General features: G+C 39.9%; 1 protein-coding gene and 1 pseudogene across 2 annotated transcripts in view; both read left to right on the top strand.

Annotated features, from left to right (window-relative positions):
* The window catches only part of FAM188A (family with sequence similarity 188, member A), a 142,606-nt gene that overhangs the window by 34,147 nt on the left and 86,486 nt on the right, over positions 1–21,973 (top strand). For both annotated transcript variants that reach the window (XM_014547986.1, XM_005876564.2), the window contains 4 exons: positions 1,007–1,058; positions 1,877–1,991; positions 5,866–5,939; positions 6,969–7,048. In XM_014547986.1, coding sequence (XP_014403472.1) covers positions 1,007–1,058; positions 1,877–1,991; positions 5,866–5,939; positions 6,969–7,048 — 321 coding nt within the window. The remainder of the gene's footprint in view (positions 1–1,006; positions 1,059–1,876; positions 1,992–5,865; positions 5,940–6,968; positions 7,049–21,973) is intronic.
* LOC102253833 lies at positions 3,045–3,819 on the top strand (annotated as a pseudogene).

Genomic DNA, 21,973 nt, shown 5'->3' with positions numbered 1-21,973 from the left:
CTGGCCTGCTCACCCCCAACTGCCCTCCCCTCCTGGCCTGATTGCCCCTAGCTGCCTCTGCCTCGGCCCTGCCACCATGGCTTTGTCTGGAAGGAATCCCAGTCTAATTAGCATATTACCCTTTTATTAGTATAGATATAAGCACATATGAAATTGTTCGTTGTGATAAATTGAGTAGGCATTTTTATTCATCTTTAAAGACTTTATCTTTGGGGAGCCAAGACTCTCAGGATTGAAATCTTAGCTCTGCTGTTTATTGCTGTGTGCACTTGAGAGGATTCTTCTCAGTGCCTCAGTTTCCGCTTCTGCGAAATGAGGACTATTAGGGTTGTTATGAGGGTTAAGTGAGGTAAGACCAGTAGAGCATTTGGCAAGGGGCCTGGCACTCAGAAAAGTTCTAAATAAGCATTACCTTTGATTTAAATGCTTTCTTTGATTTTTAAAAATTTATAATGGTGCTGTATTAATAAATGTAATCTAAGTAAGTTACTGAAAACTTCTCAACAGTTATATTAATTAATGTGGAAACAAACTTAAAGCTGTCCTTGAACCTGTATAGTTTCAAAATGCTATGCCTTTTTATACGCATAATAATTAAGCTATCAATGTAAAGATTTATATTATAAAGAGGAAGGTTAGCTAGATGATTTTACTTGGATATATGGATTGAAAAATTATATGAAAGTGCAGGACACGTTACAATGATGTGTGAAGCACTGATTTTTCATATTTTATAAACGATCCTAGCATAACTGAATTGAAAAGAAGTGTATTATTTAATACTTCTACATTCTCAGTATTATATCCATTTTAGGTATAAATCATGGTAACTAAAATGTTGAAATATAAATTTATATAATACTAAAGTTGAAAATAAACTGAGGATTTTAAGGGAGTGAGAAAAGAGGGAAAATTTTGATTGCTTGAAAGTATTTACAGCCTGCTGTGTGTATCTTGTGTCATTTATTTGCCATGTGTAGTGCTGAAAAGTGTCTTTTATGTATAGCTGCCTTGGCTGTCGAAGAGCTTGGCTTTGAGCGATTTCATGCATTAATTCAGTAAGTAACATTGGAACATTTAAAATACTTACCTTGTGGACACATTGCCATTTTAATTTTGTTCATACTGGGGAAAGGTACTTAGATTTATATGCCTGAGATTAATTTGTTTTCAAATTAAGAAATAATTTGTAAATGTGTACTTAAATTATTCAAATTCCTAAATTAACTATCAAAATACACTTTTTATAACACTAAAAGCTTTTTCATCATGACAATGAAAAAATAATTTTAGCTTAATGTTTCTCTGTCCTGAGTGAGTATAAAGGTTTCTAGTAGAATAAGTATTTGAATTGTTTATTGTTTATCAAAATATACTTTCTATAGTTTTCATTAAAGCTGCCATGTCTTCATTAGATCATTTAAACTTTTTATTACAAAATAAAAGGGAGGATAGCTATGTTGATAGAATTATAGGTGGCATTTGAAATATAACATTAATTTTTTAAAAAAGTTACAAATGTACAAAAGTCAAATTTTGTTTGTTCTTAAACTCATCTTTGAAGAGGGCCACTTTACTCCTTAAATAACTGTATAATTATTGAAGACTTTATTGGTGCCAGACAGTTCACCTAAGGGATGAAGACATTCCCTACCAAGTATGCATTCTGTCTTAATGGCGTATGTTATATATAGTGACAGTTGTCAGCAATAGCTTTTGCTTTTAATGGCTAAATTTATATCTGAAAATTTAAGACACAAAAATCTCCTGTTTGTATATATAAATTTTTAATGTATAAGACAATTTAAGAATTTTCCCATTTACGAATGTAGTAAACCTTATGATGGTACTCATATTTAATTCTTTTCACCCCCAGGAAAAGATCATTCGGAAGTTTATCCGAATTAAAAGATGCTGTCTTGGACCAGTATTCAATGTGGGGAAGCAAATTTGGAGTATTGCTTTTTCTGTATTCTGTGTTATTGACAAAGGTTTGTTGAAGAAGATGTTTCTGCTGGCTTTTATTAGTTTGAGTTTAGTATATTTTTCCTGCTATGAGGACAAAATTTATTCTTGATACTGTTTCTAAATCTCAGAATAAAACTCTCTTATGCTAATAATAATTCTCTTTCCTCCCACTCACTTGTTCCTTAACCACTTTGAAATTGACTTTCACCCCTACTCTTCTGGACTGCAGAGGTTATCAATAATGTGCTGTGTATAAAATGCACTCAGTTCCTCTGAATTTTATTTTCTTTGCTCTTACCAATGTCTGGCAATTGACACCTTAACCCCTTCTGGAAGCTCTTTCTAACCCCCACTCCCTTTTTTAACTCATCTGATAAATCATTGCACTAAGTTCTCTTTTTGTAATGTCTCATAATTTTTTTGTTTATATCTTTCCATGTTTACCTGTTATATTCTTCTTTCTCTTTTCCACTAAGCCTTTTTCCCCCACTAAGCTTTTATATTCCACTAGAGGCCTGGTGCATGAAATTCATGCATGAGAGGGGGGGTCCCTTAGCCCAACCTGCACCCTCTCCATTCTGGGACCGCTGGCTCCTAACCGCTCACCTGCCTGCCTGCCTGCCTGATCGCCCCTAACTACTCTGCCTGCCAGCCTGGTCGCCCCTAACTGCCCTCCCCTACCAGCCTGGTCACCCCTAACTGCCCTCCCCTGCTGACCTGGTTGCCCCTAACAGCCCTCCCCTGCTGGCCTGGTTGCCCCTAACTGCTATCTCCTTCCAGCATGGTCGCCCCTAACCACCTCTGCCTCGGTCCCTGCCACCGTGGCTTTTTCCGGAAGGATGTCTGGAAGATGTCTGGTCTAATTAGCTTATTACCCTTTTATTAGTATAGAATTTCAGTCCCTGGGTTCTATATTCTGCTGCTTTTATGGATATTTCATTCCCTCAGCTTACCTTTATGTGTTTAATTCCAATATGTATAATACTAGTCCTGCCCTTTTCCCCTAAGTGCCTGTTAGTCCCAGTTATCTAACTAGACTTACAATGCTAAAATCAAACTTCTTTCATTTGACACATGTTTACTGAGTATTGACTATATGTTAGGCCCTGGGCTGATAATGTTGGGATAGAATTGTACTTAATGGTTCCTCTTCAGTGTTGTAAAAACAATTGACACGTTAATGATTACTTCCATTATGGCAGCGTTTTTTGGTGTGTGTGTGTGTGTGTGTGTGTTGCATGCACAAAGCAGAAGGGAACATAGTAAAGGTATACCTAAGTTTATTTGGTGAAATGAAAGGGGGGCGCCTTGTATAGTAGGGATCATTCAATGAATGAGGAAAAGTTTTCTAGACAGAAAAGCTGTGGGAAACTCTTGTCTCTTGGCCACCAACATGCCATCCAGACTGAGGAAGACCCAGAAACTTCAGGGCCACATGAGCCATGGCCATGGCCACATTGGCAAACAGGAAACACCCAGGGGGCCAAGGTAATGCCGGTGGCTTGCATCACCCGGGTTACTTTGGGAAAGTTGTTATGAGGCATTACCACTTAAAGAGGAACCAGAGCTTCTGCCCAACCGTCAACCTTGATAAACTGTGTACCCTGGTCAGTGAGCAGACACGGGTAAATGCTGCCAAAAGCAAGAATGGAGTTTCTCCTATCATTGATGTGGTGTGATCTGGCTACTACAAAGTTCTGGGGAAGGGAAAGCTCCCAAAGCAGCCTGTCATTGTGGAGGCCAAATCCTTCAGCAGAAGAGCTGAGAAGAAGATTAAGGGTGTTGGTGCGGACTATGTCCTGGTAGCTTGAAGCTACATGGAAGGAAGTTCATTAAAATGCCCACAATTTTAAAAGAAAGAAAAAAAAGCTGTGGGAAGATTTTCCAAGCAGTGTGGATAGCAAGTATCTATAATAATAAAAGCGTAATATGCTAATTACACCGGATGTCCTTCCAAACAAAGCCCGGACTGTGAGGGAAGCCCAGGTCCTGGGTGCCTACCAGCCGCCAGGGAAAGGAAGGCCTACTCTTGCACAAATTTCGTGCATTGGGCCTCTAGTAAAGGTATAATCAATTGGGGGCATGACACGTGTCTGGGAACCATAAGTGGTTTCATATTACTGCAGCATAAGCCACCAGAAAGGCAAATGTGGAAGATGAGACTGGGCAGTTATATAAATAAGGTTTAACGTGTGAAGGTTCTTGTATATTATGCAAAAATACTTTAGATTTCATTTCAAATTAGAATAAAACAAGAATTTTCAACAAGGATGTAACAAGATCTTTTTGTTAATAAAAGGTTCCTTAAAATGGGATAAGAGTTGTGTTGGAGGGAGTTGGTGTGTGGAGTATCAGTCTAGAATCAGGAAAACTAGAAAAGTGTTAATTGAAATAAGTGAACCTATGCTAGGGCAGCGAGTGTGGAAATGGAAAAGAAAAGGAACATATTTAAAAGCATGTTTTAAATTTAGAAATTTAAAACATTTAGGAGGATGTTTAAGTGAAAGTATCAGAAGTACTTGGTAGTTGGTCAGAAGTGGTGGAGACCAGTGGTAGAGGTATCTAAGATGAGGCTTCTTATGACTTCGTCTTAACTGTTCATTATTTTGCCAGTTTTTTATGCTCAAGACTTTGGATACCTCCTCTGTCTCTTGTCCTTTACAGCCAATAAACCATCATGTCAAGTTGTTCTTTGAATCTGTCTTTGAAATGATGTCCCTGCCCTCCCCAATGGTTATGTCACTTGTTCCTATTGTTCAGTTTGGCTTTATCAGACTAAAAAATTGTTTTGTTTTGTTTTGTTTACAAGGAAGGCAAGCGCAAGATCTCATACTTGTTTGTGTCCTTCTACATGTACTTATGCAATCATTAAATGTTTTGATCATTGATTAATCATCTCTTTAAACCTTAGAAGTGACCTGTTATCTGGTAGAACTAATGTTAGATTATCTTTATCGTTTTGGAGTTGTGCCTAGGTCTTCTTGTAGTGATCCAGTATCTACACCTGTTGGGATTTGGATGCCCTTTGGGGGATTAAAAATATCAAGAAAATAAGAAGCTTCCTACCATCTTAATTTATATTTTTGTCAGTACACATTTGAATTACTAATATTTGTGAGAACACACAATCAGAAGCAAACCTTCCATTTTGTTATGTATTTTCTTTTTTTTTTTTTAATATATTTTATTGATTTTTTTACAGAGAGGAAGGGAGAGGGGTAGAGAGTTAGAAACATCGATGAGAGAGAAACATTGATCAGCTGCCTCTTGCACACCCCCTCCTGGGGATGTGCCCGCAACCAAGGTACATGCCCTTGACCGGAATCGAACCCGGGACCCTTCAGTCCGCAGGCGGACGCTCTATCCACTGAGCCAATCCGGTTAGGGCTTATGTATTTTCTTATGTATTTCTTATACCTTTTGTGATTTTAAATTTATATCTCTATCAACACTCATATGTGTATGTATTTAGTACCAATAAATGACCTAAGAAAATATATCAGATGATTTTTAAATGACCTAAGAGAACATATCAGATGCTTTAGAAGGTATATTAGTTTTGAATTTAATTTAACCTAAAGTTAAATGAATATTAACTTTGGATTAAATAATTTTCTCTTTCCTCCTCTTGAAATTTAAACATTATTTCTCTATCCATTTAACCAACATTAGATCTATATGTATATCCTTTATATAGCGCCCATGAAAGAAAATAAAAAGATATTCATGGAGACACTACTAGTTACCATTATCATCTCAGGTGCACCCCTAATTCATATCTGGTTAGTTACTTAAATAATTGTGTTTTATTAATTTATAGTGTGAACTGGTTAATTTTTAAGCTATAATTTTCATTTCTAGTTTTTAAAATAAGCCAAGAATATTTGCTTTCTTTAGGGCATTGAAAACATAAAAAATGAAATTGAAGATTCAACTGAACCTTTGATAGATCCTGTGTATGGACATGGCAGGTAATTATCTAAAGTCTTTCATCTCCTCAAATGGACTTTAATTTAAGAACTTGACTTAGAATAAAGTACTACGGAGCCAGAAAATTTTGCTTGTCAGTTGTTGACAACATAAAGTCTTTGAATTTGAGCAGTCTTGTGCTGTATGCATTGCTTGCCTTACGTATGAAATGTAATTTCCACTTTAGGTTTATATATGGTGTGCGTTTACTGTAGCACATATTTTGTCTCGAGATGGCCGGGGAGTATTATAACAACTTCTTCTTGATGTTTCATTTATGCATTTTGACTTAGAAATAAGTGTATCCTTACCTATTTATAAATGGTTTCCTGCTTGGGTGAAATTTTTTTTTATTTTTCTCTATGAAACTAGAGAAAAATAGCTTTTTAATAGCTATTTCTATTAAAATTGACAAGACAGTGATTATCAACTCACTCTAAAAAATAAGTACTTTTTGCCCTGGCTGGTGTTTGCTAGGTGGTTAGAGCAGTGGCCCCCTCACCGGGAGAGTCTCGGGTTCTCCCTCTCTCTCTCTTTTCCTCCTCTTCCCTCCCTTCCACTCTCTCTAAATATCAATGGAAAAAAATATCCTCAGGTGAGGATTTACAACAACAGCAAAAGTGCTTTTCTTTATAACTTTCTGCTTCAGAGGTTAAAATTAACACATTTCATCAAACACAAAATAACATTTATATATGTATTTTAAAAGATGATTACATATAGTAAGTAAATTATCAATCTAGGTATCATTTTTTAAAAAATTAATTTAAATATAGTATCTTAGATAAAGTTGTTACATTTATGTGAATAAATAGAACAATAGATACCATTGTGGTGATTCATTTAGTGATCCAGTTAATAAGGCTGTTTTTCAGTGAGTGTATAAAATGAAAAATACAAGGTTTTTCCTAACTTTGTTTCTTAACATAATTTAATGTAAAAAGTCATTACCTTATGCCTTACCATAAGGATAATTTTATATGAAAATTAGTTTATTCATATTTTAATTACTTTTTCATTTTTATTAATAGTCAAAGCTTAATTAACCTCCTATTGATGGGACATGCTGTTTCTAATGTATGGGATGGTGATAGAGAATGCTCAGGAATGAGTAAGTATATTCTTTGTGTATTTATCTCATTTATGATTAATATTTAACTAGAATATAGTTGGTTGTTACTCATCTGTTTAATGGCCCGGCATTACTTAGAGGTTAAGGTAAGTGCCTTATAATCGAAGAATCATTTACAGTTTTCAAGGCACCATAACATGAAGACATTGACTTTGGAGGCAAACTTGGCCTCAAATCTCAAGTTACTTACCGTCTTAAGCCTTTAGTTTTTTGTAGTATAAAATTGGGATTATAGGACTATCTTCTTTAGAAAAAGTAAAATATACATCTCTTTATATAATCCTAGTACATTTTCATGCAGCAGTATCTAAGTCTAGAACACTAGCATTTTGCTTAAAATTGAGGAGAATTACTATACGTATTGTAATTTGAAATATTATCTTTGAGAGTCTAGTGGTTTTTCCTGTATTACTTTTAATGTAAATACTTTCCTTTAGGATGCTGCGCAAATTTAATGTCATCTGAATTTTAAACTAATACCCTCTCCACGACTACCTCCATTTCTGGTCTTAGTTATTCTTTCCTGTAGCTTCATATGTTGCCAGGACATTGAAATGACATACCTTTGGCCAATCCATCCAGTTAAGGCAGCGGTTCTCAACCTTCTGGCCCTTTAAATACAGTTCCTCATGTTGTGATCCAACCATAAAATTATTTTCGCTACTACTTCATAACTGTAATGTTGCTACTGTTATGAATCGTAATGCAAATATCTGATATTCAGGATGGTCTTAGGGGACCCCTGTGAAAGGGTCGTTTGACCGCCAAAGGGGTCGCAACCCACAGGTTGAGAACTGCTGAGTTAAGGAGACCTAGTACATTGCTCTGAATAAAATGCCCTTCAGCTTATTGCTGAGTCAGTCTAAATTCATGTATTTACCCATTCAACTTATATTGAATAACTACTGTGTACCTTATATTGAAGTATGTAGTAGAGGACAGGAAGTTCCATAGTACCTATAGTTCACAGGGACATTTCTTTCTTTGTTCCATGTTTAGATAAAACTGTCAACAAATGTCAGAAGCAAATATGATTGAGAAAATAATAGTTACTGATTTTTGGTCCCATTTAAATGATTGTCTTGATCTTAAATTTGAATTTATCTCGAATTTTAGAAATATGTATAGTCAATTAACAGAAACATGAAAGGATATAACATTAAGGAAAAAGTCAGTAGAAATTATATAATTTCAGAATTAAAAAGCATCTCTTGAGAATATTATGCTAAGTGAAATAATTCAGACAGAAAAAATCAAGAACCGTATGATTTCACTCATGTGAGATATATATGAACAATACAAATAAACAAACTAAAAAACTCAGACAATGACAACAGTATGGTGGTTACCAGAGGGAAGGGTAGTAGTAAAGGGTAAAAGGGGTAAAATATATGGTGACCGAAGGAGATTTGACTTTGGGTGGTGAACACAATGCAATATACAGATGTTTTATAGAATTGTACACTGCAACCTATATCATTTTATTAACCAACTAGAGGTCTGGTGCATGAATTTGTGCATGGGTGGGTCCAGCTGGCCCACCCCTGATTAGGGTGGCAGTGGGGGGCGATTGGGGAGTGGGCTAACCGGGGGGAGGGGCCGCAGGCGGTTAGCCAACTGGCCCCACTTCCTGGTCGAACTCCTGGTTGAACTCCCAGTTGAACTCCTGGTCCAGGGGACAATTTGCATATTAGGCTTTTATTATATAGGATGTCACTCCCAAATCATTAATACAATTTTTAAAAATTATATATTTTCAGAATTAAAAAGCATCTCAGCATGTTCCAACCCTTCACTTTACTATTTAAGAAATTTAAGAACTACCCTCCTTCCCTACATTAGATAATATATGGAATTTATTCACTTCATGATGAGGTTAGAATGAGAACCTAGCTTGCTAATTTCTGGCAAAAAAGTAAAAATTTAAACAGTAAAGTTCACAGACAAATCGCTACAGAAATTATCTTGCTGAACTTTTTTGTAATTGAGCCCATTCTCTTCTTGAATCCTCATTCTGATTAATACCTAAAAGCATTTCATCCTGCCAATAAAAGGTGTCAGTCTGTCTTGAGTAATAGCAGGTTTTTTTCTCCCTCTCACCCACGTTGGCTTCTGCACATCTCCTCTTTCTTCTTCTCTCGGTGGTTTCTTGGCACTGGGTATCTTATATCATCTGAGATGATTAGGAAAGGAATACCTGGTTCCTGTTCATCTTTGGTAGAGGTACCTCATCCCACTTGGCCTCTGTCCTTGCTACCCTTGTGTGCTGTGGCTCAGAACTCTTTCCACCTGGACTTTTGTGCCTTGCTCTGGCTCTTGGTGCTAGTTATTGTGGTCCTTCTTTCTACACATTCTGCAGATGTGCTCTTAGGTCTCGTCTGTTTCCAGAACCAGAATATTCTTTCTGTCTCCCTAGGCGTTTCCTTACCCAGCCTCCCATAGGCTTTTTTTCTGGCCGTGTACTACCTTTACAGAATAGCAGTCAGTTATCCAAATTTTGGTTCTTGATATGTATAAATTCATCCTTTTCTGTTTGTTAAAATATTAGCTTTCAAAGCTATTGTCTTGCTGTGGATTTAATTTAAGAATAGTTTAAATATCAAAATTAAGCAATGACTTTGAAATAATTATTTTGGAAAAGAAGATAGCTAGGATATACTTCTTGCATTTCCCTTCAGTTGTTAGGAATGTTGACTTGAAGTTGAATTTGTTTTCAGTAACTGAACTTAAAATAAAAATTTATATATTCATTCAGCATTTATTGGATGTTTTTCTGCTGTGACAATATGGGAGGAGGTTAAAATATGTGTAATATACCAAGAAAAATTATAATTAAAGAGTTAATAATATTAAAATCCTTAGGCAAGCCACATCTCATGGTTTCAGTTCCCTTATTCATAAAATGCAAAGGTATTACCTGTCTCAAAGGGATGATGTAATGATTAAGATCAAATTTCTAAAATGCCTCAACTTGCCATAAGCAGAGCTCAGCTTTCCCTCAAAAGCATACACACCTAGTTTGGGAAACAAGACATACACACAAACAACTGTAGTGCAAGGTAAAATGAAGCATGTTGAAATAAAGTATTACAGAAGTTCAGAGGAAGGAGAAAACTCTCCCTGCTGTGTTTATGTTGGGGTAAAGGAGAGTCTTTAAGTAGGAGTTAACATTTTAATGGGGCTATTTGGAATGAGCGAGAGGGTATTTGGGGAAGAATTCAGGTCATGTTTAGGGACAGGGAGGCAGATCAGTCTGATTGGAACAATGGTTCTTAATCCTGCTCACATTATCATTTGGGGAGCTTAAAAATATGTCAGTGTCCTGGCCATTGTGGTTCAGTGGTTAGAGTGTTGGCCTGCACACTGAGGAGTCATGGGTTTGATTCCCGGTCAAGGGCATGTACCTAGGTTACAGTTAGATCCATGGCCCCTGTCAGGGCATGTGTGGGAGGCAACCAATCGATGTGTGTCTCTCATCTCACATTGATGTTTCTCTCTTTCTCCTTCCCTGTCTCCCTCTCTTTCACTCCCTAAGAAGCAATGGGAAAAATATCTTCAGGTGAGGATTAACAAAAAAAGGTTAAAAAAAAAAGGTCAGGGCTCAGGCCCCAACTGAGAATGAATGAATGAATGAATGAAGAGAGAAAGAGAAAAAGAGAAAGAGTCTCCAGATGGTGGGGCCTGGGCATGATAATTTTAAAGTGACCCCTACTTAGATGATGCTAATGTACAGTCAGGTTTGCGAACCAATGGATAAGAGCATTGGATCTGTGAAGGAGACTAGTAAGACGAAACATCATAGGTGTAGCGTTGGGTAAGAACACAGAGAATTTTAAATACTAAGAAGTTTTAAAATTTAGTTGGCAAGCATTAGGAAGAGAGGCATTGAAAATGTTTAAAAAGAGCAATAACATACGACATAAAATAAGAACAATAATTTGTCAGTTCGTAGAAAGTATTGAATGGGTTGACATGTCAAAAGCGCGTAGTCTAGACAGGTAAGAGGTAATGAGATGAAAATGTTCATGGCAAAGAAAGAAAAAAGATATCAATTAGTACTTGTGTACTTTATGCTGAGCAATATGTTTTGGGTATGTATCTTCCTAACCTCAATATCTATAATAATAAAAGTGTAATATGCTAATTAGACCAGACGACCTTCTGGACGAAGCCATGACAGTGGGGGCTGAGCCCCTTGCATGAATTTCGTGCATTGGGCCTCTAGTACATTTATAAAAACTGAAGCTCAGATAGTTGAGTAACTTGCCCAACGTTGAACAGCAGAGGCATAACTGCTTTTGACTACAGCCAAGGCCTATGTTCATGCCACCATAGTACTTGCCACCTGCTGTAACAGTGCCTCTGAGAGAGAGAACAGGAAAGTAGGCTCTATAGAACTCAGCAACTAGTTATATATGTGAAGGAGAGATACAAATAACTACTAGGTTTTTAAATAATGCATACTAAATTAATGAACACGTGAAAGAAACATCATGGCAAGTATGCTTGAAATCACTGTGTATATTTTGGTGGTGGAAAAAAAACTTTGTCCTTAAGTATTTCATTTTATTTGAAGAGTAATTACGACTACTGATTAAGAATGCTCATTGTGCAGCAGTGGCAAACATTTATTTAACAGCTAGAGGCCCGGTGCATGAAATTTGTGCCTGGAGGCAGGGGTCCCTCAGCCAGTGTAATATCCTGGGGGCTGAGCCCACCACTGGCTCCTAACAGCTCGCCTGCCTGCCTGATCACCCCTAACCACTCTCCTGCCTACCTGATCGCCCCTAACTGCCTCTTTCTGCCTGCCAGATGCCCCTAACTGCTCGCCTGCCTGCCTGATCTCCCCTAACCGCCTCTGCCTGCCTGCCTCATCACCCCTAACCCCGCTGCAGGCCTGCCTGATCGCCCCTAACCACTCTCCTGCCTACCTGATCGCCCCTAACTGCCTCTTTCTGCCTGCCAGATGCCCCTAACTGCTCGCCTGCCTGCCTGATCTCCCCTAACCGCCTCTGCCTGCCTGCCTGATCACCCCTAACCACTCTGCCTGCATTCCTGATCATCCCTAACCACTTGCCTGTTTGCCTGATTGCCCCTAACCACTCGCCTGCCTGATCTCCCCTAACCACTAACTTGCCTGCCTGATCGTCCCTAGCCACTTGCCTGCCTGCCTGATCGCCCCTAACTGCTTGCCTGCCCGCCTGATTGCCCCTAACCACTCTGCCTGCCTGATTGCCTGTAACTGCTCGCCTGCCAGCCTGATCGCCCCTAATTGCCTCTGCCTCAGCCCCCACCGCAGCGGCTTCATCCAGAAGGTCGTTCGGCTGTCTGGTCTAATTAGCATATTATGCTTTTATTATTATAGATGCCAAGCAGTATTCTTATTACTTAATGACTATAATCTGTATATTTTTCCATTTACTCACTTCATTCTTATAACTACTCTGAGAATGTCATAGAATAAAGGAAACTGAAGCACAGAGTAGCTAAGTATCTCTTTTCATTTCATGCAGCTTAATCTCAACATAAGAAATGTCCAAACCTGTAAGAATTTTTGAGTTTATTTGAGCCAAATTAACAACAATTGCCAGGAAATAAAATCTCAATGAATTGAGAAAATGCTCCAGAGAATGGCGGTTTTGCACCTTATTTTATACATTAGAATCAAAGGAGGGAGGCATAAAAAAGGTTAAATGAAATTCATTGGTGGTAGATTAGGGAGGTGGGAGAAAGCAAAGAGGTGAAATCTCTGAGATTGGATAAAAAGTAAAAGGGATAGACATACTTCTTTTACATTGTGGGTATAGGATAGTAAACAATTAATTATTTTTGTTGTTCTTAATCCTCACCCAAGGATATTTTTTCCATTGATTTTTTTTAGAGAGAGTGGAATGGATGGGGAGAGAGAAACATCGATGTGTACACACACATCAATGTGAGAGAGACACATCAATTGGTTGCCTCCCACATGTGCCCCAACTGGGGCCGGGCATTAAGCTTACAACTCAAGTATGTGTCCTTGATCCGAATCGAAACCATGCCACTTCAGTCCATGGGTTGATGCTCTAACCACTGAGCAACCAGGCTAGGGCAACAATTACCAGTAATATTTACCAGTACATAGAGATAGTAGGCAGTAGAACATGAAAACAATGAGGGGTTTTGTGGTCTTGTGTTCTGGTGGGTGATTATGCCCTGAGGGGTCTGGAAATAGGGGGATTACTGTGACATTTCAAAGGTATCCTATATAATAAAAGCTTAATATGCTGAGTGTCTGGTCATCCGTTCAACCAATCAAAGCATAATATGCTAATGATATGCTAAGGCCACTCAACTGCTCACTATGACATGCACTGATCACCAGGGGGCAGACGCTCTGACCAGTAGTTAGCTTGCTGCTGGGATCCGGCTGATCAGGACTGATCGAGACGGGCTGAATATGCCCTGGAGCCCTCCCGTGCTCCCTTCCCGGCTGGCCAACCTCCCGTGTCCCTCCCTGGCCCCGATCATACACTGGTGGGGTCCCTCAGCCTGGCCTGCGCCCTTGCAATCCTCGCTGAGGACCCCCCCCCCCCCCCAGTGCACAAATTTTGTGCACCGGGCCTCTAGTGTTATCATAATACAAAAAGACAACAGACAGGCTTAGTTAAGATAAAGATTGACCTTTGTCAAGGAAGCTACAGACTTAGGACATGACTAACTGCCATGACTTACTTTTAGTTAGGAAGTTTTAATTTCAGACCATCCTATGTAGTTACTTTAGGTCTTTGAGTTTGTAAGGCCCACCATGCAGCCTTGCCTGAGCTTGTCAGGTTTAGTATGTGACCCCTTTTTCATCCACATTAATAAATAGCAGAACTGAGATTTGGACCACAGTAATCTGACTCCAAATAACCAGCATATTTAATCATGATAATATACTGTCTTATATGCTATACTTAACAGAATCTTCAATAAGGTAATAAATGTGAAATGATTTGGAAGAAGTTTGTAATTACATTTCACAGTAGCCCTGAGAGGTCATTTACCCCATTAATAAGAGAAATTGAAACTGAGAATTTAATCCAAAGACTCTTGTCTGTGATATAGTTAGTGAAGGAGACTTGGTATATCTCTCATTCAAGGAGAATGAGGACTAAGAATAAATTATGAGTGTTCACCACCCAAAGTTAAGTCTCCTTCCATCACCATTTATCCTGCTTTTACCCTTTCCTACCTTCCTCCACCCCCATTTCCCTCTGATAATCACCATACTGTTGTCTGTGTCTATGAGTTTTTTGGGGTGCTGACCATACAATACAATATACAGATGGTGTATTGTAGAATTGTACACGTGAAACCTAATATTTTATTAGCTAATGTTACCCCAATCAATTCAATAAAAATTAAAGAATAAGCTATGAATTTAGTAATTAGCAAGGTCTTTGCTTTTAAAGAGCAATTGAGATAGAAGCATGATCATAGGGAGTAAATATTTTAGCATCATAAGCAAGAAAGTTTGCTGATAAAAGAATGGAATGAGAAGATTTCCATTGCTTGGTCATAACAAGGCCAAGAGAGGGTATACATAGTTTTTGTTTTAAAGGCCCGATCACCTAAATTGTTTGTTGGCCAAGGAAGGGAACCTCTTTTAATAGAAGCGATATTAAATGGGATCAAGAGTAACAGTAACCTCAGAAAGATGCACAGTTCTTCTAAAACAGGAAGCAAGAATGTGATGAGAAAAGAAAAAGTCATTTAGAGGTGTGAAAGATTTAAACTGGGGAACTCTTAACATTTGAAGTTTGCTGAGAGAGTGGACATTTCCAGGACATATAAAGACATGAAAGGGTTTGAATCAACTGCTTAAAGAAGGAATATAAAAAGGGATTCTGAGAGAAATTTTTAAGTGTGTAATCAACAGTAGATTTGAGATGAGGTTATGGAGGATTATTTAGAGTGTGACACCGAGGAAAGTGTATAGTCAGGTTTTTTCCTAGCACTAATCATGGATCTGGCACTGGGAGAGAAAATGGATGCTATGTGTTTTCTTGGATAATAGGATATCAATGCTTTTCTGTTATATAATAAACATATTTCCCCCCAGTTTGTCATTTCCTTTGAGTTTACTTATGGTGAACATTTAGATAGTTTCTCTTTGGGGTTGTTACAAACATTGCTACAGTAAACATTTTTGGTATATGTCTTTCTGCATATATCCAAGTAGTCCTAGAGAATAGATTCCTAAAAATGTGTGTTAAAAATTTAGACATGTGTTACTTTTTTTTTTACACACAGGTATACAAGTCATCTGTTTAAAATGTACAAGTCAGTGGTTTTTAGTATGTTCTTAGAGTTGTGCAGCCATCATTGCATCAATTTTAGAACATGTTTATCATCCCAAAAGGAATCCTTATACCCATTAGCACTCCCAGTAATTTTCTCCCCCACAGCTCCCTGTGTAACCTTTTGAGGAACTGTTAACCTTTGATAGAAAATGCCAAATTACCTTCTGAAATGTACCAACTGGCAAAGTACAAACTCATGCTTCCAACAGTATAGAGAGTTCCTATTTTTTTCTGCATCTTGGCGAACACTTAGATCTATCCATCTTTAATATATTGCCAGTCAGTTTATTGACAAGTAATAGCCTATTTTAAGTCACATATCTCTGACTCCTAGTGAGTCTGTGCTTGATCATTTTTGTGTGTGTCAGCTTTTAGTATTTTTTCTTTTGGGAAGTACCTCTTTATCACTTTGGCATTTTTGGGCCAGGGGTTATTTTTTTAAAATCGCAATTTCTAGGAGCTCTTTATAAATTCTCTCAGTTCTTTGTGTGTTAAATGTGTGTTGCAAATATTTTCCCTCATTCCATTCCGTCTCTGTTAACTTTGCTAATGGCATCTTTTAATGTTTAGCTCTTTATTACTTTTTCTTTTCTTTTCTTTTTTTTTTTTAATGTGACCTTGGACAAGTTACCTAACCTTGCTGAGCCTCAGTTGGCTCAACTGTATAATGGGGATAATAATTTTTAAAAAATTCTGTATTGTTGAAAGTATTACATATTTCCCCCTTTATCCCATTGACCTCTCCCAGCCTGCCCCCGCCCCCTAGCCCAGGCCTTCACCCCCCTATTGTCTGTGTCCATTGGTTATGCTTATGTTCATACAAGTTCTTTGGTTGATCTCCACCCCCCAACCCCCTCCCCTGTCTTCCCTCTGAGGTTTGACAGTCTGTTCCATGATTCTGTGTCTCTGAATCTATTTTTGTTCATCAATTTATGTTGCTCAATATATTCCACAAATGAGTGAGATCATGTGATACTTATCTTTCTCTGACTGGCTTATTTCGCCAGTATAATGCTCTCCAGGTCCATTCATGCTGTTGCAAATGGTAAGAGTTCTTTCTTTATTACAGCAGCATAGTATTCTATTGTGTAGATGTACCACCATTTTTTAATCCACTCATCTGTTGATGGCCACTTAGGCTGTTTCCAAATCTTAGCTTTTGTAAATTGCGCTGCTGTGAACATAGGGGTGCATATATTCTTTGATTGGTGTTTCTGACTTCTTGGGATATATTCCTAGAAGAGGGATTACTGGGTCAAATGGAAGTTCCATTTTTAATTTTTTGAGGAAACATCATATTGTTTTTCACAGTGGCTACACCAGTCTGTATTCTTACCAGCAGTGTACGAGGATTCCTTTTTCTCCACATCCTCGCCAGCACTTGCCGTTTGTTGATGATAGCCTTTCTGCCAGGTGTGAGGTGGTACCTCTTGTTTTGATTTGCATCTCTTGGATGATTAGTGACTTTGAGCATTTTTTCATATGCCTCTTGGCCTTTTGAGAAATGTCTATTTAGGTCCTTTGCCCATTTTTTGATTGGATTGTTTATCTTCCTTTTGTTAAGTTGTATAAGTTCACTATAAATTTTGGCGATTAAGCCCTTATTAGATGTAACATTGGGAAATAGGTTCTCCCGTGCAGTGGGCTCTCTTGTTTTGTTGATGGTTTCTTTTGCTTTGCAGCTTTTCATTTGGATGTAGTCCCATTTGTTTATTTTCTCCTTAGTTTCCATTGCCCTAAGACAGCGGTCGGCAAACCGCGGCTCGCGAGCCACATGCGGCTCTTTGGCCCCTTGAGTGTGGCTCTTCCACAAAATGCCACGTGCAGGCGCACACGTACAGTGCGATTGAAACTTTGTGGCCCATGCACAGAAGTCGGTTTTCGGCCTGGGTGAGTCTATTTTGAAGAAGTGGCGTTAGAAAAAGTGGGGGGTGTCGGTCAGTCTGGCCACGGGAGACGCAGTGCAAGTGGGCTGCGGGATTCGCAGTGTAGAGGAGGTGCGCGGGATTCGTGCAGGAGTTGAGGATGGGAGAGTTGGAAGAGGTCGACCTCAGTGAACGTACCTCAATCAGATTGAGGCCGTTTTTAGCAAAGGCCAGCTTAGGAGTACCCTAATTAGTTAATAACAATGTACCTACTTATATAGTTTAAGTTTAAAAATTTTGCTCGCAAAAGAAATTTCAATCATTGTACTGTTGATATTTGGCTCTGTTGACTAATGAGTTTGCCGACCACTGACCTAGGAGATGTATCGGTAAACATATTGCTACGAGATATGTCTGAGATTTTGCTGCCTATCGATTCTTCTAAGATTCTTATGGTTTCCCATCTTACATTTAAGTCTTTTATACATTTTGAGTTTATTTTTGTATATGGTGTAAGTTGGTGGTCTAGTTTCATTTTTTTGCTTGTATCTGTCCAGTTTTCCCAACACCATTTATTGAAGAGACTGGCTTGATTCCATTGTATGCTCTTGCTTCCTTTGTCAAATATTGACCATAATGGCTTGAGTCGATTTCTGGGGTCTCTGTTCTGTTCCATTGGTCTATATATCTGTTCTTGTGCCAGTACCAGGCCGTTTTGAGAACAGCGGCTTTGTAATATAACTTGATATTTAGTATTGTGATCCTCCAACTTTGTTCTTCTTTCTCAGGATTGCTGCAGCTATTCATGGTCTTTTCTTATCCCATATAAATTTTTGGAGAGTTCTTTATTACTTTTTTCCCAAAGAATTACTTACCATCCTAACTCCAGTCAATTCTCCACAGATAGGAAACATCTACTTTATCAAATAAATTTTCCCATAGCATAAGTCATATTTTGGACTCTCCTATCTCTCTAATCTATTTGTGAGTTCTTATGCCAAAACAGCACCATTATATAATGTTATAAAACTAACTAGAGGGACGATGCACGAAATTTGTGCAAGGGGTTCGGCCCTCGCAGCTGCGGTGGCTTGCCTCGGCCCTTGCAGCCCTGGCTTGGTCCAGAAGGACATCTGGAAGGTCGTTTGGCTATCTGGTTAATTAGCATATTACGCTTTTATTATTATAGATAACATTTGATATTTATTAACACATATTTCCTAATACCATACTTTTTCAAAATTGTGATAGTCATTTCTACATTATTCTAATTGATTTTTTTTTCCAGCTATTTAAGTTTCAGTTTTAAGAAATCTGTTAGGATTTTGATTGAGGTTACATTAAATTTATAGATTATTTTAAAGAAGTTACAGCTTTACAGTATTGACCTTTTCCATCTAGATTGTTTTATCTCTTTTAATGAAATTATATACTCTTGATTATATAGAATCTATAGATCATTTAGTTCCTGAAACCATGTACTAGTATAATATTCTACCTTAACGGTAGAACTGTCTTTTGTTTCTGCAGTAGCTTAGAAATGTGGTAGAACTAATGGCCTAATTTCCTTCATGCCCACCCCTTTGTCCTTCACAGTGGCTACTGTCATATATTTAAAACTAAATCAGATCTGGATACTCTTACTTAACACCATTGAATGGCAGGCTTATCCAAGCACTGAAAATCCAAACTTCCTACTTAGGCTCTCAAATCCTGTTGTGGTGTGGCCTCTGGTTCTGTTCTACCTGCCATCTGTCGGCATTTTGTACTACTGCATGAGCTTCGAGCTGAGGTTTTCTTTGATTTTGTTTTTCTATAGATCAATTTTTCCATCGTCTCTTCTATCTTAAAGGAATCTCTGTTTGTATGTATTATACATGCATTCTTTTGTATGTTTATATGATGATTATTTTTATTTTGTTTTCATTTTATGTGATTGAAGTAGTCAGCAATGGTAAACCAGAAACCTAGAAACCTATTTGGGTTATCAGAATTAATGAGAAGAGAAAAGGTTTTAAGTGCTTATTTTCTCCAAATTTTGTTACTTGTAAAATGTTTTTTATTGTTGACAGTATTATAGATGTCCCTTATTTCCTCTCCATCCACCTCCACCAATCACTCACCCTACCTTAAGCCTTCCCTACACTATTGTCTGTATCCATGGGCTATGCATATCTCTCTACATAAAACCTAATATGCAAATAGACCGAATGGCAGAACAACAGAACAACGGAACAACTGAACAACTGGTTGCTATGACATGCACTGACCACCAGGGGGTACGGATGGAACATGGTGGGTGTTGCTGCGGCGGGATGGTGGAGTAGGTGAGCAGGGGGCCAGACCAAGGCGGGGCGCCGGTCGCTGTCATCGGGGTGAGCCTCTGGTGGTTACCGAGAATTCTTTGCTCCTGCGTGCCATGGTCCCACCTGGCGCTCACACCTGCTGCCAGTGCTGGAGCCGCCACTCGCACCCGCGGCCAGTGCCTGGCGCCAGTCCCGATCGCTTGGCGCTGTCAGTGGGTATGAGCAGTGGCTGATGGCCCTGATTGTTCCTGAGGGCTTCTCTACCTCCCCCTGCTCCTGAGGGGCGATTGGGGCAGCAGCTGCCACCAGCCCCAATCACTCTGAGCTGTCAGCGGGTGCGAGCGGGGTTGGTGCCGTCAGTGTGTGGGATTGGCATTGGCGGGTGTGGGGCTGCCGGCATATGGGACTGGGGACCACGGCAGGAGGGGCCAGGCAGGGGTGCGGAGGATGGGCCGAGACCTGCCCCTGTGCCCACCTCAGCCTTGTGGCCCACAGTTCCTTTCAAGGTGCACGAATTCATGCACTGGGCCCCTAGTCTATAATAATAAAAGCATAATATGCAAATCAACCGAATGGCTGAATAGCGGAATGACCGTCCGGACAACCACACTATGACACCCACTGGCACCAAGCCAGCCAAAGCAGGTGCAGTGTGATTGGTTGGAGGGACCTGCCATTGCCCCACGATCGCCCCGTAGAGGGAGGCCCAGGTCACTGACCAGTGGGCTGCAGTGTGTGGGCGTGGCCACCCTCTGTGGGGGCGATCCATTGCGGAGCCCCGGCCAGGTGGCCAGGGCCTATCTCTATGGGGTGACCGATCGTGGAGCCCCACAATTGCGATTGATGCCCCAAAGAGGGAGGGCCAGGCTACCTGGTGGTGGTGCTGCGGCGGGTGGGTGGGGCCTCCCTCTGCAGGGGTGATCCATTGTGGAGCCCTGGCTGGGTGGGCAGGGCCTACCTCTTTGGGGCCCAGCGCTGTGGTGAGTGGGTGGGGCCTCTCACTGCTGGGCGATTGATCACGGGGCTCCTGGACTGTGAGGGCGCAGGCTGGGCTAAGGGTTCCTCTCCCCTCAAGTGCATGAATTTTATGCACCGGGCCTCTAGTATGCATATAAGTTCTTTGGTTAATCTTTTCCCCTCTGAGATCTGTCATTCTATTTCGTGCATCCATGCCTCTTGACCAATTTTGTTCCTCAGTTTATTTTGTTCATTAGATTCCACATATAAGTGAGATCATGTGATATTCGTCTTTCTTTGACTGGCTAATTTCGCTTAGTATAATGCTCTCCAGGTCCCTCATGCTATCTCAAAGGATAAGAGATCCTTCCTTTTTCCATATGTATAGTAATCCATTGTGTAAATGTACCACTTCTTTTTTAAATATTTTATTGATTTCAGAGAGGAAAGGAGAGGGAAAAAGAGAGAATCTCGATTGGCTGCCTTGTGTACACCCCACAGTGGGGATTGAGCTCACAGCCTGGGCATATGCCCCAACCAAGAATTGAACTGTGATCCTGGTTTGTAGGAGGTCAACCACTGATCTATACTGGCCAGGCACCGCATCTTTCTTACCTACTCATCTTGAGATTGGCACTTGGGCTGTTTCCAGATCTTACTTATTTTATACTAGAGGTCTGATGCACGAAATTTGTGCAAGGGGCTCGGCCCTCGCAGCCCCGGCTTCGTCCAGAAGGTCGTTCGCTGTCTGGTCTAATTAGCATATTATGCTTTTATTATTATAGACTAGAGGCCTGATGAACAAAATTCATGCAAGAGTAGGCCTTCCTTCCCCCGGCTGCCTGCATTGGCTTCCCTCTGGCACCCTGGACCTGGGCTTCCCTCTGGCTGCTGGCAGACACCTGGGACCTGGGCTTCCCTTGCAGCCCCGGCTTTGTCCGGAAGGTTGTCCAGAAGGATGTCTGGTCTAATTAGCATATTACGCTTTTATTATTATAGACTAGAGGCCTGATGAACAAAATTCATGCAAGAGTAGGCCTTCCTTCCCCCGGCTGCCTGCATTGGCTTCCCTCTGGCACCCTGGACCTGGGCTTCCCTCTGGCTGCTGGCAGACACCTGGGACCTGGGCTTCCCTTGCAGCCCCGGCTTTGTCCGGAAGGTTGTCCAGAAGGATGTCTGGTCTAATTAGCATATTACGCTTTTATTATTATAGACTAGAGGCCTGATGAACAAAATTCATGCAAGAGTAGGCCTTCCTTCCCCCGGCTGCCTGCATTGGCTTCCCTCTGGCACCCTGGACCTGGGCTTCCCTCTGGCTGCTGGCAGACACCTGGGACCTGGGCTTCCCTTGCAGCCCCGGCTTTGTCCGGAAGGTTGTCCAGAAGGATGTCTGGTCTAATTAGCATATTACGCTTTTATTATTATAGACTAGAGGCCCGGTGCACAAAA

The sequence above is a fragment of the Myotis brandtii genome, unplaced genomic scaffold (assembly GCF_000412655.1).
Source record: "Myotis brandtii unplaced genomic scaffold, ASM41265v1 scaffold49, whole genome shotgun sequence".
NCBI classification, from domain to species: Eukaryota; Metazoa; Chordata; class Mammalia; order Chiroptera; family Vespertilionidae; genus Myotis; species Myotis brandtii.
This window is presented reverse-complemented; position numbering and strand designations above follow the sequence as displayed.